Source organism: Geotrypetes seraphini, chromosome 6, assembly GCF_902459505.1.
Source record: "Geotrypetes seraphini chromosome 6, aGeoSer1.1, whole genome shotgun sequence".
Lineage (NCBI taxonomy): Eukaryota > Metazoa > Chordata > Amphibia > Gymnophiona > Dermophiidae > Geotrypetes > Geotrypetes seraphini.
Genome location: NC_047089.1, coordinates 230,473,234 through 230,499,661, shown reverse-complemented (window position 1 = coordinate 230,499,661; position 26,428 = coordinate 230,473,234). Strand labels below are relative to the sequence as shown.

General features: G+C 47.6%; 1 protein-coding gene across 3 annotated transcripts in view; it reads left to right on the top strand.

The window, feature by feature from the left end:
• Positions 1-26,428, top strand: part of CRYZL1 (crystallin zeta like 1) — a 63,005-nt gene that overhangs the window by 24,888 nt on the left and 11,689 nt on the right. For 2 of the 3 annotated variants that reach the window (XM_033949574.1, XM_033949573.1), the window contains 4 exons: positions 974-1,042; positions 12,779-12,916; positions 14,503-14,637; positions 23,351-23,449. In XM_033949574.1, coding sequence (XP_033805465.1) covers positions 974-1,042; positions 12,779-12,916; positions 14,503-14,637; positions 23,351-23,449 — 441 coding nt within the window. The remainder of the gene's footprint in view (positions 1-973; positions 1,043-12,778; positions 12,917-14,502; positions 14,638-23,350; positions 23,450-26,428) is intronic. The other variant, XM_033949575.1, reaches the window with a different exon arrangement.

Genomic DNA, 26,428 nt, shown 5'->3' with positions numbered 1-26,428 from the left:
GACCATCCTGGTGGCCATCCGTTGAACCAACTCGACTCTCAGCACATCTTTACGGTAATGTGGCCTCCAGAATTGCACACAATATTCCAGATGAGGTCTCACCATGGCTCTGTACAATAGCATTATGACTTCAGGTTTCCGGCTGACGAAACTTCTATGGATACAACCCAACATCTGTCTTACCTTAGATGACGCCTTCTCCACTTGATTGGCAGTTTTCATGTCTGCACTAATGATCACTCCTAAATCTCGTTCAGTTGAAGACCTAGCCAAGGTCTCACCATTCAAGATGTATGTTCTGCATGGATTTCTGATGCTGAGGTGCATGACCTTACATTTCTTAGCATTGAAGCCCAGCTGCCAGGTCTAGGACCAATGTTCCAACAAAAGCAGGTCCTGCGTCATACTATCGGGCAAATTGCAATTGCTTACTATATTACATAGTTTGGCATCATCGGTGCCAAACTATGTAATATAGTAATATAGTTACTACAAGGGGGAGCATGCGTATGGGAGGGGCATGGATGGGTCAAGGGCATGCTCAGCACTTAGCACTATGTGCTAAGATGTTAAAATACTGTCAGTTACGTGTGCAAAGGCAACATATAGTTGCAGTCATTTATATCAGCTATTGACATAAGAGGCCCCGATTGACTAGTTCTGTAATACATTAATTTCTCTAGTAAATATGGTTTCATATTGAATATATTATCCTATATATCTTTGTCCATCCAAAATTTCTGCACTTAGGGTCTTAAATTTGCTAAGGCTTTTTTTTGTTTTTTTACATTCTGTGTCTATGAGGAAAACTCAGTACATCAGGTCTTTAGTATTTATAGCCACAAAGTGCTTTGAACTGTGTAAGTAAAAGTTGCTGTATAAGTGGAAATTGAGTTCCTGTTTCATGTTTGACTTGCATGTTATTTAGCTTTGTGTGAAAAGAGATTTCCTGGTTTTGTTTTGTTTTTTTCAGGAATTTTGCCTCTAGATTCCAAAGAGTCTGGCCTCTGTGAAGTGCTTCTTGTCCATGAGCAGTATTTGGGTATGTTACACATTTTATTATATGGTGGGAGCCTGGAATGACCTCTCGGAAGCAATTAGGAAGGAGACAAACTACACCTCATTCAGGAAAAACCTGAAGACTCGCCTCTTTGACAACTAATTGTTTCAGCTTCTGTCCATCGCCTCTCCCTCTACCTAGGCCCCTCCCCCTGCATTTTCCTAGCCCCCCTCCTTCCTCTACCTTTTCTCTCTTCCTCCATGATCTGTTGCCTTGAGCTTGTATAGGTTTGTGTGACTCACAAATGGAAGATTAGATTAGAAGATTAGATATCTGATATTGTATTCCATCAATTACACTAAATGTCAGTAACATTTTTTGATATCTATTCTCAGCCTTAACAAAAACCATCTCTTAGACACAGAGCAAAAATATTACAGTAGCTATATCAAATAAACTATATTCGAGTGGATTATTGTCTTAGAAGAAAATTCTAAAATGACCATAGCTTTTTATTAAATGGGAATATGATTCTGAATTTGGGTGGCTATGGGGCTCATAATAAAAAAAAAAAAATCCAAAAATCAGCCTAAATTGGTTCTTGGACAATCAAAAAGCCATGTTGTCCAAGTACCAATAATCAAAAAACAGTTTTGGCCATTTCACTGCCTCTGTATGCCCAGAGCAAAAAGGAGTGTTTTTGGAGGAGTGGATAGGGTGGGAGGTGGGCAGTGATGTGGTCTACCTAGACCTAGTCATCAGGCAGCCATAATCAAAATAGTTTGACAGGTTGCCAGATGAAACTTACACGTTTTGACTTAGACAAAGTCAAAATAGGTATAAGTTCCAAATCGAGCTGCTGAGCTGATTGTGGCTGCCACGATCAGCTCAGCAGCCCAGGCAACCCATCCCCCTGCACCTGTAACAATCGCAGCAGGAGAAATGCTCAATCTCTCCTGCCGCGACCCCCCCTCCCCCTCAACACATTACAGCAGGAGAGATGCCCAGTCTCTCCTGCCATCCCCCATGCGCGATCATGCTCTTCACCAGCATGAGTACTTTTAAAAAGCAACAGAAGTGTGTTTTATGTGCGCACTAAGCAGTGGATGCGGCTGGCGTGTGCGCTGACTGCTTCAAGGGAAAACTGGCACTGGCGTCAGGTACCGGCGTGCAGGTTTCCCCTATGTGCATGCAGCACTCGTCGATGGGGAGCGTAGGAGAAGCCAGGGCTTCCCCTGCCTTCCATGCCTGGGTTTCCTCAACCACCGGTGGTCAGGGGTATTCGGTTTTGACCGCTGTGGGTGCTGGGGATTACCTTTCCACTGCAGCAGCTGCTGCTTGCGGTTCTGATGTAGTGGCTGGTCTAGTCAGGCCTTGTTGCTGCCTCTGAGTTTGGGAGACAGTTTTTTGGCGGATCTTCCTTCAGTTTTAGTGGGAAGCGTCATCATTTTGCCTGTGGCTTCATGCGATCTTTTTCTGCTCCCATAGTAAGTTCTGTGGTGCCGCTGGGGGGTTTTCTGCCCTAATTTTATTTTAGCCTTGTGCAAGGCTTATTCTTTAGCACTCTCCAGACCAGTAGAGGTTAACTTTACGATTGGGTATATATCTAATCATGACCAGCAGGTGGAGACTGAAAACAAAACTTTGGGACAGTATATCCTAGCCCCTCCTCTCTATTTCCCTCAGTCTTCTTTCAGTCTCCAGCAGGTGTTGAGTGATCTGTACCCATCTCCCTTGGTAGGGCTGTTGGAATTTGTTTAGAGGTTTATTGTCCCTGTTTTTAGCCGGACGGAGCTTGGACGGACTCTGTTTGGGGGTTCGTCCGACCTCGGGGGTGTCAAACCCGGCGGGTCACGAGCGGGGTCCCTCCCCCCACTTCCTCCACCTCCCCATATTTTTTTAGAGGAGCCTCAGCAGTAAGCCTTGCCCCCTAAATCAAGCAAGGCATATTGCTTCGAGAGCCTGTGGAGTCTGTTCTGTAAAAAAAAAAAAAAAAAAAAAAAAAATCCTGAGGTAGTGCTGGTCTGGAGGGTTGTATCCCTTTAAGAAAACTGTATTTTACTGTATTTTTTCAACTAACCGGCACTTTTTTACAGCTAGGTCGCGTATGGAGCAATGAGCACTTCTAAAGGGAAAAAGTGCTCATTGTGCTCCAGACGCGAGGCACTCGCGGCCGGCCTGTGCAAGCGGTGTTCAGGCCGGTGCGGTGGAGGAGCTCCGTCGGCAGCGGCTGCAGGCGCCCAGAGCTCCCCGCCGATGGTGCCTCGCGAGTCGGCAGGGAACGGTGGAGAAGCCCGGTCTTCTCCGTCCGCCCACGGAGGGATTCCCCGAGCCGCCGACGGTCGGGTTTTAGAGGATTCCCTCTCAGCTGATATTTTGACAGCTGATGCCGGCTTGCCTGTTTTAGCGGCTGAGACTATTCAGGTCTCTCAGCCGCTTCAGGCTGTGGAGGGAGCTGTTTTGGCGGGAAAGACGCCATCTTCTCTGTCTGGCCCCTCCATTTTGTCTTCCACCTCAGGTGACCTTCCCCCTGTTTTGTCTAAGCAGGGGCAGGTTTCTGCTGGGTCCCCTGCTGTGGCAGGGAGTCCCTTGGGACCCTCGGGGGGTTTTTCCCCTGATTTTTTCTTTTCATTATGCAAAGCCTATTTTCAGGCGGCTGGGGGTCCCGGTTGCGCCCAGGGGGTCTCGGGGGGTGGGGTTTCCTCCGCGCTCCCTGCGGCTTTGCCTCTCTCGTCTGACGTGACGTCCCCTCCGCCGCCTCTCTTGTCCAAGCGTCCGCGGGTGTCGTGGGACGAGGATTTGTGGTCGGAGGAACGTGTCGGTATGGAGGAGGACCTGGACCCTTCTGAGGAATTCCAGGACCCTCTGGAGGGGACGGAAGCTGGCGGCGGGTTGTCGGGTTTCCCGTTCTCCAGTGACGAGGCGTCCGTGGTGCGCCTTTTTCAGAGAGATGAGCTGCCTGACCTTATTCAACAGGTTTCTTCGGCTTTGCGTTTTGAGGACGCGCCGCCGGAGACTCCGCGTGTGGGGGACCCTCTGTTACGAGGGATCCGTTCCGTTTCCCGCTCTTTTCCTATGCATCAGGATATTCGGGATATTATTCTTGAGCAGTGGAAAACGCCGGAGACGCCGTTTCGGCTGGCGCGCAGCATGGCTCGCCTGTATCCCATTCCTGAAGGGGATCGGGCTACGTTAGCTTCGCCAGTCGTGGATGCGGTGGTCTCGGCTATTTCCAAGCGGCATACCGTGCCTGTTGAGGGCGGTTCTGCCTTGCGGGACTCTGAGGAGCGCAAATTGGAGACCATCCTTAAGCAAAATTTTCAAGTCTCTGCCTTTGGGGTCCAGGCGGCTATTTGTGGGGGACTGGTCGCTCGTGCCGTGTTTCGGTGGGCGGAGCGGGTCTTGGATCGAGAGTCTGACGACTGGTCTCTGGTGGATCAGGAGGTAGCAAAGATTGAGATGGCTGCCTCATTCCTCTCGGATGCTCTGTATGACTTGGTGCGGATCTCGGCTAAGTCCATGGCTTTTGGCGTGGCCGCAAGGCGTGTGTTGTGGCTGCGCGCTTGGGCGGCGGATGCTGCGTCCAAGGCTAAGCTTACTAAATTTCCCTTTCGGGGGTCGTTTTTATTTGGAGAGGACTTGGATAAGTTGATTCAGACTCTGTCGGACTCGAAAGTTCCCCGTTTGCCGGAGGACCGTGCCCGCCCGGCGTCTCGGGGTGGTGCGGCCCGGGGGCGTTTGCGGGAATTTCGCAAGTATCGCCCTGGGCGTGGGGCTGCTTCTTTCCAGTCTCCGGGGTTTTCCCGGGGTCGGTTCTTCCAGCGCATGCAGCCCTTTCGGGGGGCCCGTCGGGGGGCAGGGAACCCCTCCGCCGGTTCCCCCGCTTCCCGTCCTGCACAATGACGCCTTGCCGGCGCCCCCCTTGGTTCCGGTGGGGGCCCGGCTGCGCGACTTTTTTCCCAAATGGGCCGAGATCACGTCCGATCAGTGGGTCCTGGAGGTGGTGCGGGACGGTTATGCCCTGGAGTTCGCCCGCTCTCTGCCGGATTTTTTCCTCGCTTCTCCGTGTCAGACTCCGGGGAAGACGCAGGCTTTTCGCCAGACCCTTCAGCGCTTGCTAGATCTCAGGGCAGTAGTTCCGGTGCCCCCCCCGGAGTGGGGCACGGGCAGGTACTCCATTTACTTTGTGGTGCCCAAGAAGGAGGGGACTTTTCGGCCCATCCTCGATTTGAAAGGGGTCAACAGGGCTCTCAAGGTTCCCTCTTTCCGTATGGAAACGCTGCGGTCGGTCATTCTGGCGGTTCAGCCGGGGGAGTTTCTCACTTCTCTCGATCTGACGGAGGCCTACTTGCATGTTCCTATTCGGACCTCTCATCAGCGTTTCCTGCGCTTTGCGATCTTGGGTCGGCACTATCAGTTCTGTGCGCTTCCCTTTGGGCTGGCCACGGCTCCCCGGACGTTCACCAAGGTGATGGTGGTCGTCGCGGCAGCCTTGCGGTCGGAGGGCATTCTGGTACACCCCTACCTGGACGACTGGTTAATTCGGGCCAAGTCGTTGCAGGAAAGCTACCGGGTTACGGCTCGGGTGGTGGAGTTTCTCCGGTCGCTGGGCTGGGTGGTCAACCTTTCCAAGAGTCGGTTGGTTCCGGCTCAGCGTCTGGAGTACCTCGGGGTGCTGTTCGACACCTCCTTGGGGAAGGTCTTCCTCCCAGAGGCCCGGGTGAGCAAATTGCAGTCTCAGATTCGCCTGCTTTTGGCGTCCCGGTGTCCTCGGGCGCGAGATTTCCTCCAGGTCCTGGGGTCGATGGCGGCGTCCCTGGACGTGGTGAGGTGGGCGCGGGCCCACATGCGTCCTCTTCAGTATGCTCTGCTCCGGAGGTGGTCTCCCCAGAGGCACGGGATGGATGTTCCGGTTCCCCTGCGAGGCTTGGCGCGCTGCAGTCTGCGTTGGTGGCTCCGGACCCCTCACCTAGTTCAGGGGGTGGGTCTGGACCTTCCGCAGTGGACGGTGCTCCTTACGGATGCGAGTCTCCTGGGTTGGGGGGCCCAGTGTCTGGGTCACTCTGCTCAGGGAACCTGGTCCACGGAGGAGGCCTCCTGGTCGATCAACGTGTTGGAGACCAGGGCGGTCCGGCTGGCGCTGTTGGCTTTCCACTCCCTTTTGTTGGGCAAGTCGGTCAGAGTCCTGTCGGACAATGCCACGGCAGTGGCTTATGTCAATCGTCAGGGGGGCACCAAGAGCACTCTGGTGGCGCAGGAGGCGGCTCGGCTCATGGTTTGGGCGGAGTCGCATCTTCTGGACCTCTCGGCCTCTCACATTGCCGGGGTAGAAAACGTTCAGGCGGACTTCCTCAGTCGTCACTTCTTGGATCCGGGAGAGTGGTGTCTCGGCGCCGAGGCGTTTCAGTTGCTAATGCGTGCTTGGGGGCAGCCCCTGATGGATCTGATGGCTACAAGTGGCAACGCCAAAGTACCCCGCTTCTTCAGTCGTCGCAGGGACGGTCTGGCCGAGGGTCTGGATGCTCTGGTCCAACCGTGGCCAACGGAGGGGCTGTTGTATGTGTTCCCTCCTTGGCCATTAGTAGGCAGAGTACTGCTTCGCATTGTTCGCCATCCGGGGCTGGTGGTCTTGGTGGCTCCGGATTGGCCTCGTCGTCCGTGGTATGCGGATCTGGTGAGGCATCTGGTGGCGGATCCTCTTCCTCTGCCTCTCGAGTGCGATCTTCTGACGCAGGGTCCCATTCCCATGTTCGACCCGTCTCCCTTTTGTCTTACGGCTTGGCTCTTGAAAGGGGCCGCCTGAGTAAGAAGGGATATTCCGACAAGGTGATCTCTACACTTTTGGGGTCCCGGAGGCTTTCTACCTCTCGGGCTTATGTACGGGTTTGGCGTCTGTTTGAGGAATGGTGCCGAGCGCGGGGAGTGGTCTCCTTTCGCGCTTCTCTGCCTAACATTCTAGAGTTTTTGCAGGATGGCCTGGATAGGGGCCTGGCCTGGTCTTCTCTTCGGGTTCATCTGGCGGCCCTGTCGGCTTTTCGGGGGCTGGTGACAGGTCAGCGTTTGTCAGCCATTCCTGATGTGATTCGCTTTCTTAGGGCGGCCAAGTTGCTCAGGCCTCCCATAAGGCCCTCGATTCCCTCTTGGGATCTCAATCTGGTTCTCTCTGTTCTAGTGCGCCCTCCTTTCGAGCCGTTGGATGGCTGTTCGTTGAAGGACCTTACGCTGAAGTCGGTCTTTTTGGTGGCCATTACTTCCGCTAGACGGGTGTCGGAGCTACAGGCTTTCTCTTGTAGGGCTCCCTTCCTGGAGTTTTCAAAGGAGCGGGTTGTTTTGCGGCCTGTTCCTTCCTTTCTGCCGAAGGTAGTTTCTCCTTTTCATGTCAATCAATCGGTGGTCCTCCCGGTCTTGGGTAGTCGGGAGGGTTCTTCTGAGCAACGACAGCTGCGCAAGTTGGATGTCGGTCGGGTCCTCCATGCTTATGTGCAGCGGACCCGGGATTTTCGGAGCTCCGATCATCTCTTTGTGCTTCTGGCGGGTCCTCGTCGGGGGGCTGGCGCTTCTAAGGCTACTATTGCGCGCTGGATCAAGGAGACGATCGCTTCCGCTTATCTTCTGAGTCAGAAGCCGGTTCCGGAGTTTCTCAAGGCTCATTCCACTAGGGGTCAGGCGGCTTCTTGGGCTGAGTCGTCGCTCGTGCCTCCGGTGGATATTTGTAAGGCTGCGGTTTGGTCCTCCTTGCATTCATTTGTTCGGCATTATCGGGTAGATGTTCAGGCGCGTCGGGACGCGGTGTTCGGTGAGCGTGTTCTGGTATCGGCCCTTCGGGGGTCCCGCCCGTGAGAGGGACTGCTTTGGTACGTCCCAATCGTAAAGTTAACCTCTACTGGTCTGGAGAGTGCTAAAGAAGGAGAAATTAGGTTCTTACCTGCTAATTTACTTTCTTTTAGCTTCTCCAGACCAGTAGAGGTCCCCACCCTGTCTGTTGTTGTTGTTGTTGGGGCTGTTGCGCGGGCAGTTTTTGGTTTTTGCTGCGGGTTCTAGTATTTTTCTAGGGCCGGGGAGAATTGAAGAACAGCGGCTGTGGCTCGGCTGGCTTAGCTGGCGAGCTGTGGGGACCTTCTTCCTTCGGGAATTTCTCCTCTGCATTTTCCAACAGCATTTTTTGGGTATGTTATTGGTTACTCCTTTCGGAGTATTGTTTTTTCTCTCTGTTGTTTCCAGTTCTTGGTTCTGCTTGGCTATTCGGCAGACTGAGGGAAATAGAGAGGAGGGGCTAGGATATACTGTCCCAAAGTTTTGTTTTCAGTCTCCACCTGCTGGTCATGATTAGATATATACCCAATCGTAAAGTTAACCTCTACTGGTCTGGAGAAGCTAAAAGAAAGTAAATTAGCAGGTAAGAACCTAATTTCTCCTTTACAGGCAGCTGGGGGGTCCTGCTTTTTCTCTGGGGGTGTCCGGGTCTTTTGGAGGGTCTTTGCCTTACACGGCCACCCCCTTTCAGTCTTCTGCGACGCTGCCTTCATCCAGTCTCCCCAGCCATTGTTCAGGCGACCGCATGTGGCTTGGGATGAGGATCTTTTTCTGCTCCGGTTTCACCGGATGAGGACTTGGTGCTTGATACTTTGGGGGGGGGGGGCTTGGGTGATTTGGATGGTAGATTTTTGGAGACGCCAGTTGGCAAGGATGTGTTGGTGGTTCGTATTTTTCATCAAGAAGAGCTGCAGGAGCTCATTCTTCAGGTCTTTGGTTTTGTGTTTTAAGGAGGAAGTTAAGGACCCCCTCAAGGTGTGGACCCTCTGCTTCGGGGGATCCAGTTTTTCCCTGTGCATCAGGATATTCGGGATGTGGTGCACATACAGTAGAAGATGCCAGATGTGCCTTTTCATTTGGCGCAGTCCATGGCAAGACTTTATCCCATTCCTGAGGAGATAGGGATACTTTTAAGTCTCCTGTGGTGGATGTAGTGGTCTCGGCTATTGCTCGTTGACACACCGTGCTGATTGAGGGCAGTTTGGGCCTGAGAGACCCTTAGGATTGTAAGATGTAGGCTCTTCTTTAGCTGGGTTTTGATGTAGCTGCCTTGACTGTCCAGGCGGCGATAAGTGGCGGACTGGTGACCCCTTGCTTCAGGTAGTCAGAGTGAGTCCTGGACCAGTAGTTGGCTGACTGGTTTTTAGTGGATCAGGAGGTGGCTAAAATTGAGCTTAGGGCTTCTTTATTTGTATCAATTTTTTATTGAATAAAAAAAGTATCAACATCGCATAAGATATCAAACAACCATACAATGAACAGTCCACCACAAACCACAACCCAAACATAACTCCTGGCCCACCCTCTACAGGGCTAGCCCTGCATAGACTGCACAAAATAGTAAAATACAAAACATCAGGACTTGCCAAATATCTCAGCCTCACCCCCCCCACCCACCCCCTCCCCTCTCAATAGCCAAGCACAAATACACAGGAAAGTTTCTCCAACTATAAATAAACCATCCCCAAGTCCCCCAATCCAAATCCCACCTATAAGGTCTGAGTTTTAGGGCTTCTTATCTTTCCGATGCCATGTATGATCTTTTGAGGGCATCAACCAAGTCAATGGCTCTCGGAGTAGTGGCTCGCTGTACCTGTGGCTTCGGGGTTGGTTGGTGGATGCGACCTCTAAGTCTAAGGTCCGTAAATTTTCATTTTGAGGTTCCTTCCGTTTTAGAGAGGAGTGGACCAGAAGACCGAACTCGCCAAGTGACATGGGGTGGCTCCACCCGTGGGCGTTTGCATGATTTTTATATGTATTGCCCTGGGCAGGGGTCACCCCTTTTCCTTCCAGAGTTTGCTTCTTTCAGCGCACGCAGTCCTTTTGGGGAGCCCGATGGGGGGGTCGGAACTCCATTGGTCCTCCTCCGCCTGTCTGACACAATGACTCGCTGCAAGTTCTTCCCCCGGTTCAAGTGGCAGCCTGCATGTGGTAGTTTTAGCAGGGGTGGACCAAGATCACAACAGATCAGTGGATCCTAGAGGTGATTTGGGACATCTGTGCTCTAGTTTTCCCATCACTTGCAAGATTGTTTCCTCTCTTGTCAGGCAGCTTGGAAGAGCATTTCGTCAGACGCTGCAAAAGTTGCTGGACCTCAAAGCAGTAGACCCAGTGCCTCCTCAGGAGTTTCGTCCCTGCAGGTACTCCATTTACTTCATGGTGTCTAAGAAGGAGGGGTCTTTTCGACCCATTTTGGATCTGAAAGGTGTCAACAGGGCACTCCGGATTCCATCTTTTCGTATAGATGGAAAATCCGTAATTCTGGCAGTGGGGTATTTCTCACTTCTCTGCATCTGATGGAGGCTTACCTGCATGTTCCTAGTCAGGCCTCCCATCAGCGCTTCCTTCGCTTTGCAGTTTTTGGGAAAGCAATATCAGCTTTGTGCGCTTCCTTTTGGATTGGCCAAGGCTCCGCAGACCTTCAGCAAGATTATGGTGGTGGCGGCGGACTTAAGCAAGGAGGGCATTCTGGTTCATCCTTATCTGGACGACTGGTTGGTTTAAGCAAAGTCATTTCAGGAGATCTCCCGGATTACAATTTGAGTGGTGGAGTTTCTGCAGTCGCTGGGCTGAGTGGTCAACCTGTCTTAAGAGCTAGTTGACTCTGTCTCAGTGCTTGGAGTATCTCAGGGTTCTCTTCGACACCAGCTTGGAGAGAGTCTTCCTTCCCGAGGCCCAGGTATTGAAATTGCAGTCACAGATTCACTTCCTCATGGATTGTCACTGCCCTCGGGCGCAGGATTTTCTGCAGGTCATGGGCTCAATGGCGGCTTCCCTGGAAGTGGTCAGGTGGGCTCAAGCTCACATTCATCCTCTTCAGTATGTGCTTTTTTTGGCAGTGGTCACCACAGATTCACGATCTGGACTTTCTTGTCCCACTTTGGGATTTGGTTCATCACAGCCTAAAATGGTGGCTGCAGTCTTCCAGTCTAGGTTCAGGTTATGAGTATGGATCAGCTCCAGTGAACAGTGCTTCTAACGGACACCAGTCCCCTCAGTTGGGGAGCCCAGTGTCTCGGTCACTCGGCGCAGGACAGCTGGTCATCGGTGGAGGCTTCCTTGTCGATAAATCTTTTAGAGACCAAAGCCATTTGGTTAGCATTGCTGGTTTTCCAACTAATGCTGGTGGGCAAGTTTGTTCGGGTTCTCTCGGACAATGCCCTGGCGGTGGCTTATGTCAGTCATCGGGGGGGGGGGGGAACCAAGAGTCATCTGGTAGCACAGGAGGTGACTCTTCTCATGGAATGGGCAGAGGCTCATCTTCTGGACATCTCGGCCTCCCACATAGTGGGAGTGGACAGTGTCCAGGTGGACTTCCTCAGTTGTCATGTGATGGATCCCAGAAAGTGGTGTCTCGGGTTGGAAGCCTTTGAGTTGATCGTGGGGCCAGCTGGTAATGGACCTCATGGCCACAAATGTCAATGCCAAAGTGCCAAGGTTCTTCAGTCGGCGCAGGGAATACCAGGCCAAGGGGGTAGATGCCCTGGTGCAACCTTGGCCAACAGTCGGCCTACTGTATGTCTTTCCTCCATGGCCTTTGGTGAGCAGAGTGCTTCTTCACATTGTTTGACACGCAGGTTGCATGATCCTGGTAGCTCCAGACTGGCCCGTGCTCCTTTGGTACACAGATCTAGTTCGGCTTCTTGTAACAAATCCTCTTCTGCCCCTCTCACCCGACCTTCTGACTCGGGTTCCCATTCCCATGTTCGATCAGGGTTCCTTTTGTCTTACAGCTTGGCTTTTGAACGGGAACACCTAAGTAAGAAAGGTTATTTAGATAAACTGATTTCCACCCTCTTGGGTTCTCGGAGACTTTCCACCTCTCGGACATGCCTTATGAAACTATTAACATGAATGTGTGAAATTGAAACATGTCTGAAAATTGGTACAAATGTCCTAAAATGACCCAATCAAACCAAAGGTTTTGTACATGCACATCTCTGCTGTGCACCATACAGTTCACAGGACCTGAAGAAATTGTGATTGGTCTCTGAGGACTAGATGCGATAAAGTGATTCACAAGACAGATAAGACCTGTCGCATATCTGACAATATGCCTATTCAAACAGGGCAAATTAATCCGTGTATACCCAAATATAGAGGATTCCCCAATTAGAAAGAGGTAGTATAAAAACAAAACTTAAATGATGTCTTGGATGTGGTACTTAGATGGAAACCAGCTGTAAGGAACTAAGGCCAGTGCTGGGCAGACTTCTATGGTCTATGTCCTGTATATGGTGTGAGAGATCAGGATAAGCAGAGATGGGCTTCAATGGCAACTCCAGGAGTTGGGACTTTAAGGCCAGTGCCAGATGGACTTCTACAGTCTGTCCTGAAAATGTCAGAGAATCAATATCAAGTATATGTATTTTATACCATATTCATTGTTTTATTCATGAATTGATAATGAACGTGACTGTTGGACAGATTAGATGGACCATTCAGGTCTTTATCTGCCGTCATCTAGTAAGTTACTATATTAGTGAATGGCTGAGAGTCTATTAAAGGCTTCTGTGGAATTTAGTGAATGAACTGTCTTAATACTGCCATCCATGTGTAGGACACAAAGTTCACCTTGTTTTCTTCCACAATTTCCTACAATGTGATTTGCTAAGATTTCGAAAAATAAGAGTAGCTCAAATTTCTTTCATTCTTTCAGTTAGATGCATTATGTACCTATGTTTGGTGAATTTTCTGTCTTACAAGTGTAATAGTCTTGCATGTTGTTCTGTTTTTGGTTTGCAGTTCATAAGCCAGGGAAGATCTCTTGGATAGAAGCGGCAGGGACCATTCGAGATGGATTACGTGCATACACAGCCTTTCATTACCTTTCTCACCTGTCTCCTGGAAAAACAGTGTTAGTACTGGATGGAGCCAGCGTAGGTATCTAATCTATACAACGACACTACAAGAAAAAAAAAAGAGGGCCTAGAGGCATGTTTGTATGATTTTTTTTTTCCCCCCCAGCTTGTTTGCTTGTCAATGGTCAGTATATCAAATATAGAATAACTTGGAAACTTAAGGGGGAACCAAGCCAATCTCCAACTTTCACAGCCAAGGCTGAATGGCATTTTTGGGTATCTGAAAACCAGCATTCCCTCTAAGCTGCAGAAGAGTCCTCTGCCCATGTTCTTGCCATTGGGGGATAGTGCTTCAATATCACCTTATGTCATGGAGGACAGGAAGGTCCCCTGGGAGTCCTACAGAAGTTGCCCATCTCTTACAATTGAAAATATGACATTGAATCACCACTGCCTACCAGCAGAAATGTAGATGAAGGACTGCTGTTCAGTTTGGAGCAGACATGTCAAACTCTGGCCCAATAAAATTTGGCCTGCCAGACAATTATCAATTTGCATTTAAGCTGGCCCGCCAGCAGATATTTTTTTTACCCATCAGCGCCATATCAGCTGTAGGTTCCTGTGGTTTCCTGGTCTCACATTAAAGCAGCCTACAGAGGATTGCTGGTCGGCTGTAGCAATTCTAGCAGGCTGCCATAGCCTCAGCAGCATGTTCCCTCTGCCGCAGTCCCATACGTCAGAGGAGGGGCGGAACAATGACAGAGGGAACGTGCTGCGGAGGCCGACGGCAGCCTGCTAGGATCACTATAGCTGACCGGCAATCCTCTGCAGGCCGCTTTAATGTGAGAATGGGAGTCTACAGGGAGGGCAGTATCGTTGTGACAGAGGAGTGAGAAGACAATGGGGCTTGTGTGTGATTATGAGGGGTTGGAGCTGCTCCTGGGAATTGCGGTCGCACGCTACTTACTGGGTGTGAGTCGACGCTGGAGTGAGTACAGGCCTGTACCTGCAGTGAGCGCTGGGTAGATTGGCAGCCAGCTTTTGATCCTTGCACGATCCTTGCTGGAGGGAATAGTGTCTGGCCTACCCAGGGAAACTTTCCAGAGTGGAGTTAGGAAGGGAAAGCGTGGAAATAGGCAGGAAAATTCTGTGGGCAGAAACTGAGATGAGGAAAAAGGGAGATGCCAGACCTCCGGGAGAGGGAAGAGAAGAAAGGAGACCCTAGCAAGTGAATTATCAGAAGACAACCAGAGCCTGGGACCACAACATGATTTGAATAATGACCAGACAACAAAAGATAGAAAAACCAATTTTATTTTCTGTTTTGTGATTACAATATGTCAGATTTGAAATGTGTATCCGGCCAGAGCTGGTGTTGGACAGCAAGCGTGAACTAAGACCTAAAAGAGAGAGGAAAAGTCTTTATTAAGGTGTGCATTTAGCACACGCTAAATCGGTTAGCGCATCTTAATAAAAGGACCCCTAAGTATCTTAATAAAAAATTTGGCCCGCAACTTAGCCTATGTGTTAGATTTAGGCCCCTTATGTGATTGAGTTGACACCCCTGGTTTAGAGGGAACATTGCTAACAAGTAGGTCATGTAATATATTATACTGGCATCTTGATGTCCAGTTGTTCAGAGTTCTTTCCTTAATATAAGTTTTCAAGATGCTGCTGGTTTTTTTCTGCAGCCCTCTGGTACAATAGCTGTTCAGTTGGCACACTACAGAGGATCCAAAGTGATTTCCACAGCATATTGTGCTGAAGATAAACAATACCTAGAGAGGCTTTCACCTACTGTAGGTAAGTTGGAGTTTGTTTTTACTTAACATTGGCGAAAATATACTGAGTTTCCTCCACTGTATATTATTTTATGTTAAAATCTTTTTTTTTTTTTCAAATTCTTTATTCATTTTTCATCTTACATCAAGTACCGTACACAATATTACATCATTTGAAACTTTTACACATTACTTGAAATTCATTAAAATCTTTTTATTAAAGGAAATAAACAATATACAAATCACAATTTCTTTTTCCTTCTCAAACAAACCCCATACATAGAAACATAGAAAAATGACGGCAGAGAAGGGCCACAGCCCATCAAGTCTACCCACCTAACAGACCCACCCACCTAGGCTTACCTTCCCAGAGATCCCACTCCCAACGACCCTACTCCTCAACTCTTAGGGATCCCACATGGGCATCCCATTTACTCTTAAAATCTGGCACGCTGTTGGCCTTGATTACCTGTACCAGAAGCTCGTTCCAAGGTAATACCCATCCCAACACTTATCCAGCCCTCCCCATACCTCATCTTCCAGGGTTAGCCAGATAAGCTGAAACGGTTATCATTGAACACAAAAGAGGAGGAAAAACAGTCGGCAAACTCAAATGCAAGATACATGAAGTCCCAATCCAATGATACAAAGGGGATAAATCCAAAGCAAAGCAAGTATGAAGGATAGCCCAACAAGCTTTGTCCAATGTCATAACATAAGAACCATAGAAAACTGTACTCTAGCTAACACAACAGCAATATATTTCACCATACAATAAGTCACCAACTAGGAGGAGCAGTTACCACAGCCTAAACAGGACAACCAATGTACCTGAATAAAAGTCCTGCTCACACTCCCAACCCCCTATTCCTCTTGAAGTCCCCCCTTCCCCCTGACTCCTTGATTTATTTTTATTTTTTAAAGTTATCCATAGGAGCCAGTTGCATCAGTTGGATACCTGGGAGGCAAGGGATGCCGGAGGGGGGGTTCACAGAAGAGGAAGCTTTTGTTTCTGAACATCTGGGAACCCTATTTGCGGTCCTTGCACACAAAGGGCCTTAGTGCTATATTAAGGTGGTTGTCTTAATCTGGGCAGTTTGCAGTTGACGGGGTGGAGAGTCTCAGGGGGAAGGGGTGGGAGTACCTTGGAGGGGTTAGTTATGGGGGGTTGGGTACCATTGGCAGTTGGTTTGGGGTCTGTGCTTTTGGGTGGGGGAGGGGGGATGTATGGTTTTGTACATTTATACTATGCTTACTGTTTATTGGTTCGAGTGGGGGGAGGGATGATGGATGGCCTGCTCCAGGGCTCATAAGAGTCCAGGGCCATGGTTTATGTTGTTAGTGTCTTTGGACCTAGGTCTTTAGGTGGATTAGTTAGGTAGGTGAATTTGCATTATATACTTATAAAATGTTGATGTCTGTTCTTTTGTTGTGGAAGCTGCTCTAGTGTTCCTTACTTGACTTTGCTATCATCTGTCTGTGTATGCTGTTTTGCTGTTTTCAACAATAAAATCGTTTGAACATAAAGTTCTCCAGAACTTTCAAATCACCTCATTTTGCCTTAAAACTGGCAGGGATGGAATCTTCAGGCTCCTTTACATCTTAATTCATGCAAGGTTTGCATTGGATGGGTACCAAAAGAGCACCCTTGCACCACATGCTGCGCAGCACATGAAAGAGGATGGGAGCAACCGGCTTAGCATCTCCTTTCATCTCTAGGGCTCAGGAACCATTGGAGGGCCTGTCTAATGGGAGAAAATTCCTTCCAGAGCCCTGGAGTGGTGGTCTACCTAAGCGTAGGGGTGTGGAGGCCATGGAGCCCAAGAGATGCAAGCTGGAGTCACCTAAAGGGAACTCCACGATGTCTAATACAGTATTTTCTCCTGAAGATCCCCAGGGAAGGTCTGTCAGTGCACCAATAGGTACGCAAGGGGGCTTTGGCTTCCAGGATATGTCTGGCTCAGTGTTAGTGACTGGCCAGATTCTGATGGACCTTTTGGACAGAGACTCGGAGGACTAAGAGTCTATCTGTATGCCTTTACTTTCACAGAGTGAGCCTTCCCTGCTAGGAGATTCAGAGTCACAGGCAGGTTTGAGTATGCAAGATACAGTGGTGGCCCTCGATCAGGGGTATAACCCCATGGTTCGCCGACTGTTCAGACCCTCAGCTTTGTTAGAGCTCATTGCTGAGTCCCTGTGGGCGTTACAGTTGGACTCCCAACAGGTCCCATGTGCTATGCTCTTTACTGAGCAGAGTGAGAGCCCAGTCATCTTTTCCCTTGCATCATGATATGAATGTTTTAGTCAGAGAGCATTGGGATGCTCCTGTAGGGTCATTAAAGGTAACCAATACAATAACATGGCTGTATCCAATGGCAAGGGAGTGTCGGTAGATGTTTGCTTAGCCTAAGGTAGATTCCTTAGTAGTGCAGATAACCAAACACACATCGCAGAGTGGATGTGATCCTTAAAATACTGTTTGAGCGCTGGCCTTGGGAATGAAAGCAGCTGCAGTGGCCTCTTTTATGACATGCACCTGTCATATTCCAGGTTGTGTGGACTTGCGCTGGTGGAGGATGAGCTTTGTCCCAGCTCCTCTTAGAGGTGGATTATGTGGCCAATGCTCTCTACGACATCAGAGTCATGAACAAAGTCTTGACTTATTCTGTCTCAGCCCACAGAATGCTCTGGATCAAGCATTGGGCAGGAGATTCTACCTCCAAGGCTAACCTCAGCAGACTTCCTTTCAAGGACCAAATGTTCAGAAAGGGGCTGGACAATCTTATAGCCAGTGTGGCAGATCATCAGCCAAAATCTCTACCTGACAGCAAGAGGCTCAGGGCGGTCTAATTTTCATAGCTCCAGACATTTTTGGCAGTACTTAGGAGGAGTCTCATCTCAGAGATCCTACCAGGTAACAAGGCAGAATTTCAGTACCCAGGCAGAACTAAGCTTCTAGTTCTCATCCCACAATGATGCCAGGTTTGGAACCATTCCCCTGAAGGTAGTGGGACGGCTCTCAGAGTATGCGGAGGCCAGGGTGCAGATCTCATCAGACCGCTGGACACTGGAGATTATTTGGAGCAGTTACAAGCTTGAATTTGCCCAGCCCTTAGCAAACTGGTTTGTGGACTGTCCGGCGGGGCACCTTGTTAAGGCAAGTAAAGTCTCAACTTTAGTTCAGAGACTGATAATTCAGGCCATAGAGCCAGTTACGCCCGAGGGTTCGTGCTTGGGCAGATACTCCATATACTTCGTAGTGCCCAAGAAAGGGCTCAGAAGATTGGCGACCCATTCTGGATCTCAAGCAAGTCAATGTATCACCAAAAGTTCTGTGCTTTTGCATGGAGACAGTGTGGTCAGTTATCGCAGCAGTGGAACTTACCTTTGATCTGGCGAAAGCACCTCGTGCATTCACCAAGGTTATGGTGGTGGTAGCTGCACATCTCTGCAGCACAGGATTGCAGGTGCATCCATACCTAGACAACTAGCTGATTAGAGTTCCGTCATTCTCGGAAGAACAAGCGGTGGCTCACGTGATTCGGGTCCTGCAGAGCTTGGGTTGGATAGTGAATTTCCAAAAGAGCCAACTGGTTCCATCCCAAATCCTGGAATACCTGGGAGTTGTCTTTAACACGGCAGAAAGTTGTGTCTATCTTCCAGACAGAAGCTTTATACTCAGATAACAAACTTGTTAGCCAAGCCAGCTCCGTCTGTGTTGTACTACTTCTAAATACTAGGTTCCATAGCAGCAATGATAGATGTGGTCTCATGGGCAAAGGCTCACATACATACTCTCCAGAGTGCTCTGCTATCATGTTGGTCGCTACAGTCAGACTCCCTGCAGATAACTCTGCCATGGATTCTAGAATCCCATGCCAGTATGGACTGGTGACTCTACCCACAGGCGTTGTCAAAGGGCATGCCTCTTAGAATAGCTTTGTGGGCAGTTATGACTAAAAATTCCAGCTTGTTTGGCTGGGGGCTCACTGCAACAGATGCCCAATCCAGGGGCATGGGTCAGCCTCTTAAAGGAAGTGGTCGATCATCAGATTGGAGCTTCAAGCCATTTGCTTAGCATTCCAGAAGCTGGAGAAGAATCTGGAGGGGCAGTGGTCTGAGTCTTCTCAGACAATGCTATTGTGGTGTTGTACGTCAAGTCGCCAAGGAGGCACCAAAAGTGCGCAGCTGAGTCTGGAGGCCCACTTAGTGTTCCGGTAGGCAGAGTTTCATCTTCAGGCTCTTCCAGAAGCGCATGTAGTAGGAGTGGATAATGTCCAGGCCAATTTCCTCAGCAGACAAACACTGGATCTGGGGAAATGGACACTATCTGCTGCAGCCTTCCAATCCATTGTGCCAGATTTTAAAAGGAAATGGGATACACATGTGGGATCTCTAGGGGGGTAAAATCAAGGGGGGTGGGTCATTAGAGTGGGCAGACTTGATGGGCTATGGCCCTTTTCTGCCGTCATCTTCTATGTTTCTTTTGTTGGGGTCACCTAATATTTGATCTGATGGCGACAGCAAGAAACAAGAAGGCAGACTGCTTCAACAGTCAAAGATTTGAGCCTGGAAGCACAGATCTGGACACTCTGGTCCAGTTGTATCCAAAGAACGAGCTCTTGTATGTGTTTCCTCCGTTGCCCATGATAGTGCGGATACTCCACAGAATTGCAAGCCATCTGATGAAAGTGATTCTCATGGCACCATATTGGCTACGCAGACCGTGATATGCAGATCTATTGCATCTTCAGAGGGATGCAGGTCTCAGACTACAGGTACAGCAAGACCTTCTTTCTCAGGGCCAGTGGTCAGAGACTGTCAAGATTGCTTTGCTCGTATGACATTACTCTTGAGCGTGCGGCATTAATGCACAAAGGTAATGATTGCTATTCTTCTCAGAGCCACAAAGCCTACTTTGGTCTCTACTTACACTAAGGCATGTTACATATTTCAGCACTGGTGCATTAAGGAGAAGACTGAGTTCTCTGCTCTAATCTTGGTGGTGTTAGCTATCCTTCTCTTTGCGCATGGTTCCGTCCTTTTTACAGAAGGTTGTTTCATTCTTCCATGTCTATCAGGAAGTAAGATTGCTGGCCTTCCAGTCCACAGGATCAAAGAAGAAGGACCAGATTCTGAAAAAGTTGGATATGAGGATAGTCCTTTGATATCTTGAGGTTACCAATGAGTTCAGGCAGTCTAACCATCTTTTTGTGCTCACCAGTCAGGCTCGAAGCGGCAAACCAGCATCCAGGGCCACAATTTACAGATGGATCCACAGGGCCATTTCGTCAGCATATATTGCCTGTGAAAAACAGTCACCAGTCTCCTGATTGTGCATTTGACTAGAAGTGGCTTTTTCATGGGTGGAAGCTCGGGCAGTTTCACCCAAGGAGATTTGTAGGGCAGCAACGTGGTCCACTCTACATACGTTTTCCAAATTTTACAGATTTGATGTGGCGACAAGGGAGAACTCCACCTTCAGATCCTCAATGTTATGAGCCAGCACAGAGGTCCCACCCTAGATTTCTGGGACTGTTTTTGTATGTCCCTACCATCCGGAATGACACACCTATTGCACTAGAAAAAAAATTGGGTTCTTACCTTGCTAATATCTTTTCTAGTTGTTAGCTGTGTCATTGTGGAGCCCCGCCTTGTCAGTTATCTCCTGTGCCTGCCTACTTTCTCAATCAAAAAGTTCGAGTCCAGACTGAAATTTTGGATGTCAGTCAGACCTTAAGGATATGAAGAATAATCTATTGCTATAACAGATTTGGGGAATGTTTGAGCTCCATATGTGTTTCTGATTGATATAATTATTTTGATGTGTCAATTATTCAATTGCAATGTTTAACATGTGTGTTGCGCATGATCTTTACAGCCTACTGAAGTAACTTCTGGCCAAAAAGAGAAATTGCTAGCAGTGAGGCAAGATTCCTGATGCAGGCCGATGTGGCTGAAACATGTACATGTCAAGTCATTGAGTTATTGAAATGAATAAAAGAAAGCCGTGAAACTTACAAAGCTCACCTGTTTTGATTGGATATCTCCACTGTTTGGTTGGGATATCTAACGACACCTAACTCATCCATGCCTATTCTCCGCCCATAACCACGCCTACTTTTTAACCTATGCGTTGTTAGGCCTGAAAGGGTGCCTCCACTTTAGTGTCGCTAAGCATCCTAAGTAATAAAAGCATCATTCGTGACTATGAGAAACCTAAGACAAATCTGAAAATTCTTCGACAGGAAACAATTCCAACTTTTGGTACAATCTCTTATCTTTGGACTAATAGACTACTGCAACATACTATACCTCCCCTGTCCAGCGACCTTGATAAAGCAATTACAAACAATACAAAATACAGCCCTAAGACTAATCTACTCACTGAAAAAAATATGACCACTTCACAGCAGCATACCACGACTCACACTGGCTCCCAATACAAGCAAGAGTATACTTCAAATTCTACTGCCTACTATTCAAAGCTATTAATGGAGAAAGCCCAACCTACTGAAACAACCGACTAACCCAATCCACCTCAACCAGGTTCAGGAGAATCCACTCACTATCACACACCCATCAACCAAAAATGTTAGACGAGGAAAATTATATGACAACCTAATGGCCACCAAAGCAGATAAACTAGACAGACAAATCACCAATCTGTTGTCTTCGACAACAGACTACAAAACCTTCAAAAAAGAAACCAAAACCCTACTCTTCAAAAAATACATAAAACCTATCTAACACGAACAGTTCCTTCTCAAACTCCACCTACCACAAACTCCATCCATATCTAATCTAAAATGTTTCTAATTACCCAACATGTATCTCCTTAACTTCTCGACAATTCTTATATAATTCTTACAACAATTCTTATGTAATGTTACAATTCTTGTAACCTGATAACTCTTATGTAATCCGCCTTGAACCGCAAGGTAATGGCGGAATAGAAATCACTAATGTAATGTAAGTTTGGCGCTAAACTCTTAAATTGCTTAATTTAATTTTTTTTTGATTGGCTGCTAACCAGTGCAATCAATTACCATGCCGATTAAGCCATTAAAAAAATTAAGTTTGGCATGGATCCTGAACTTAGGCATCGCTAGGTGGCCACAATTAGGGCACCTAGCGATGTCTAATAAAGGCATTGTTTATAGAATATGGCCAACTTAGTTTTATATTTTTTTCAGTTTGAATAATCTGCAATTATTCAGGCACAAAGGGCCTGATTCTATAAATGGCGTCTCTTAGGCGCTATTTGGTACACTTATCAGTCAACCATTAGGTGCAGTTTACAGAATTGTGTCTAGCGGTGCCTAAGCATTCTTAGGTGCTGATGGGTTTTAAATCCTTAGATGCACCCTATTAGTTTTCAAGGACCAATCACATCAAAGAATGATGCATGTCTCGATGGTTGTATCCATATGTATGCACACACACATTCATAACATTGACAGACTCTTGCATATGCGACGTACATGTCATCTCTTCTAGTATACTAGTCTTTAAGCCCTTTACATTAACGGGTGCTAGAATAGATGTGTGTGTCTGCCTGTCTTTCTTTCTTTCTGTCTCTTTCTTTCCTCGACTGTCCCTTGCCTGCTCCCCCTGTCCAGCAGTAGCCCTTCTCCCTTCCTTTTACCTCCTCCTTGTCCAGCAGAACACCTTCACTGTTCCCCCTGCCAACAGCAGCACTTCTCCCTTCATTTTACCTCCCTCTGTCCAGCAGCACCTCTTCCCTGCTCCCCCTGTCCATCAATACCTGTCCAGCAGCACACCTTCACTGCTCCCCCTATCCAGCAGCAGGCCTTCTCCCTTCCTTTTACCTCCACCCTGTACAGCAAACCTTCCCTGCTCCCCCTGTCCAGCAGCAGGCCTTCTCCCTTCCTTTTACCTCCACCCTGTACAGCACCCCTTCCCTGCTCCCCCTGTCCAGCATCCGCTAGCCCGGGCAGCCTCGGGGCTTTTGCTAGGCCGGCCCACCTTGCATTATCGAAGTGGGCCAGCCTAGCAAATGCCCCGCGGCTACAAGATGAAACCGCAGCTACTGCATTTGCTGGTCCAGGAGTGAGAAGAGGGGTCCCGGCAGCTCAGGAAGTCAGCCGGCATCGGAGATCGGGGCAGAAGGCAGGCAGTGCGCATGTGTGGCATGGAAGCACACATCATGGTGGCAGGGATCACGGCATCATAAGTGCGCATGCATGCTTAGGGTTTTATTATAGAGGATACTTATGAAGGGAATTTTTTAAAATAAAGTAAAATTCTAGAATTTCTCGTGGCACGCCCGGAATCTTTCGGGGCACAACACTGTACCATGGCATACAGTTTGAGAGGCACTGGTTTATACAGTAGTTCTCATTTTTGCCTATTTCCTTTGTGTGAATAATTTGTATTTAGTTTTGTTTAACTTGGATGTGTTTTGAAAGTATAAACAAAAGACAATTCAATGTGGTTTTAGTTTTTTCCTTTTTGGCATGAAAAAATCACTATTGGTGCATATACATTAGTGCAAACTAATTTGAAAAATATCTGTGGATTCATTTTTATCTTTTACTTGTAACTGATTACTCCTTAAATTTGGTTCTTTAGGTCATTTTAGAGGAGGGAGAAATTATTTTTGTGAACCTTTGACATCTTTGGAGGGGATAGAAACTGTATTTTAAGATTTTTGTTTTTCCTTATTTGTAGGGTGTGTATATGATATAATTCAAAACTTCTGTGTTCTGCAGCTCGGGTGATAGATGTGTCCAGTGGAAAAGTTGACCTTGCAGAAAGTTGCTTGGAGGAAACAGGTGGCCTAGGCGTGGACATTGTTCTTGATGCTGGAGGTGTGTAACTTCTGTACTGCAGTATTTTTAAAAACAACAACAAAATCTATCTGATTTTTAGTATCTCTCTAGTTTTCTAATTGTATTTATTAAACACTTGTTTATACAGCCTTTCTTAAATTTATATATGCCTTCTAAATTTATAGCTCGTTGTAAAATTCTTCACACCCTTGTATGTATTTCACATTTTGTCTAAAATATGGAATTCAATTTCTGTATGGCCCACTTTGGTTCCTTGCTTCTGTTATAATGATTTTTGCATGGAAATTGCAGGTGTCATATATGGAAGTCCCTAGCTACTGGTCACCAGTAAACATAAGTCCAAAATGCATTGATTTTTCAGCTTTTGTACAAATTGACAGATTTTTCAGCTTGTCTTTAACTACTTCACCATCTAAATAATTAATAGTAGTAGTAGTATATCGTGAAGGGACAGAGCAAATGTGGCATCCTGAAACTATCCGTAGAATAAGAATGTTCAGACGCTTTACAGTTGGTTTATATATTCAGTTTAGGCCTGCTGAATATACAGTATTTAAATAAATAAGCTGATCGCTGATGCTAAAACCTGACCCCATAGTTTCCAAAATACCCACAATGAGTAGTCATATTTACCCTTTAACAGTTCAAAATGTGACTTTTAGGCCATTGTGGGTTTTTTTCCTGGAGCGCAACCAAAAGGAAACCAGAAGAACAAAGGTCCTCTGTGGAAAAATAGGCAACAAGGTCAATAACGGAGTAGACACTGATGGTGTTCAGATGGTCAGATTATTATAAAATATAATACAGTTGTCCATTTGAACACCACCAGTGTCCTCTGGTTTTCTGTCTGTTCCATTGGTGACTTTCTTCCTGAAACAGCCATGTTAGAATGAGGCTCACACATAGACTCTGGTTTGAACCAGGGCAAGATGTATAAATTTACTATTGTGAATCTGCTGGATCTAGAACAATGATTTCAAACTTGCGACCCGGGGGCCACATGTGGCCCGCCAGGTACTATTTTGAGGCCCTCGGTATATTTATCATAGTCACAAAAGTAAAATAAAACAGTTTCTTAATCATATGTCTCTTTAGCTATAAATTACAATATTAATACTAAGACTTAGCTAAAAGGAAAAATTTATAGACTATAAAGATTTTTACCTCATGCAAAATTGTCATTAATTTAATAAGATATTAACTATTTTTTCCGAAGCCCTCCAAGTACAAATCCAAAATGTGGACCTGCAAAGGGTTTGAGTTTGAGACCACTGATCTAGAATGTATGAAGGAACAGCTAAAATAAATCTTGACGTTTATAACCAATGAAGAGAGCGTTACCATTGTTTTATGTATTTTGAGTAGAGAATTTATCCTTTAACAATTTTATTTGTCACTATACAAAACAATTGACGATAAAACATTATCAGAAAAATTCAACTGTAGTCATCTGCATTTTTGTTATTAAGAACATAAGCAGTGCCTCTGCCGGGTCAGACCACAGGTCCATCCTGCCCAGCAGTCCGCTCCCGCGGCGGCCCAAAACAGGTCAAGACTTGTCTGAATCATCAGAAGGGGCTCCCTTGCCACCTTAGTTTCCCATTTAAGTCCTGCCTTCCTATCGAAGTCCTAGCCCTCCGGTCTTGCACATGCACGACCAGGTTGGTTTATACTCATTACCTGGTTAACTTCCTATACTTGTGTTACATCCCAGCTCCTCCCTCAGTATCCCACGATCCCTTTATCCCTCAGGAATCCATCCAATCCCTGTTTGAATCCTTGTACCGTACTCTGCCTGATCACTTCCTCCGGTAGCGCATTCCCAGTGTCCACGACCCTTTGGGTGAAAAAAAACTTCCTTGCATTTGTTTTGAACCTGTCTCCCTTCAGTTTCTCAGAATGCCCCCTCGTATTTGCTGTCCCCTTCAGTCTGAAGAATCTGTCCCTATCCACCCTCTCTATGCCCCTCATGATCCTGAAGGTCTCTATCATATCTCCCCTGAGCCTCCTTTTTTCCAGAGAGAAGAGCCCCAGCCTATCCAACCTCTCGGCGTATGGGCAGTGTTCCAGCCCTCTTACCATTTTCGTTGCTCTCCTTTGGACTCTCTCAAGTACCGCCATGTCCTTCTTGAGGTGTGGCGACCAATACTGAACGCAGTATTCCAGATGTGGACGCACCATCGCTCGATACAATGGATGATGACTTCCCGTGTTCTGGTTGCTATGCCCTTCTTTATGATGCCCAGCATCCTGTTGGCTTTTTTCGAGGCTGCTGCGCACTGTGCAGATGGCTTCAGTGATGCATCCACCAGCACACCCAAGTCTCTCTCGAGTCTGCTGTCTCCCACTGAACCCACTAATCCTCCCTCTCCCTATATCCTTTTGAGTTCCAACAGTTGTATTGACGATGATGCACAAAGTCAACAAAAAAAGTAACATTACAACTCTTGACATCCAGCGGTTGATGGAAGTATAATTACCTCCCCGACCACCCCCTCTGTATCAGAAAGCAAGGGAGTTTCTGAGAACTGTATATAATGACAGCCCAAAGAAAAAGATCTGCAAACTGAAATATAATGGCCCACAAACGTCAAAGGGTTTGACTGTATACCCCCCCCTTTTCCCCAACCAACCCACCCACCCATTCCTTTCTATGCTAGGCAGTACCTCAACTTCTGAGGCCTTGACTCTTATAGCCCCAGAGGAAGACATTAATACCCTCACACACACACACACTTTCTGACATCACCAAACTATATGGGTACAAACAGTTTAACATTTATGCTAGTTCCACTATCACAATGTATTCAAAAGCAAACTATGGCCCCTGGAGTTCAAGGAGGTCAGATAAGCATCCATGGTGAGCAAAAACTGCTTTTGCCATTTAGGATAGCCTGCTACAGCATGGGCTTGAGTAGAGAATTTGCAGTGTTCCCCCGGGGATTCGCAGTATTTTCTGACTGCCTCTTCCAGTCAGAAAATACAGGGAATGAGTCC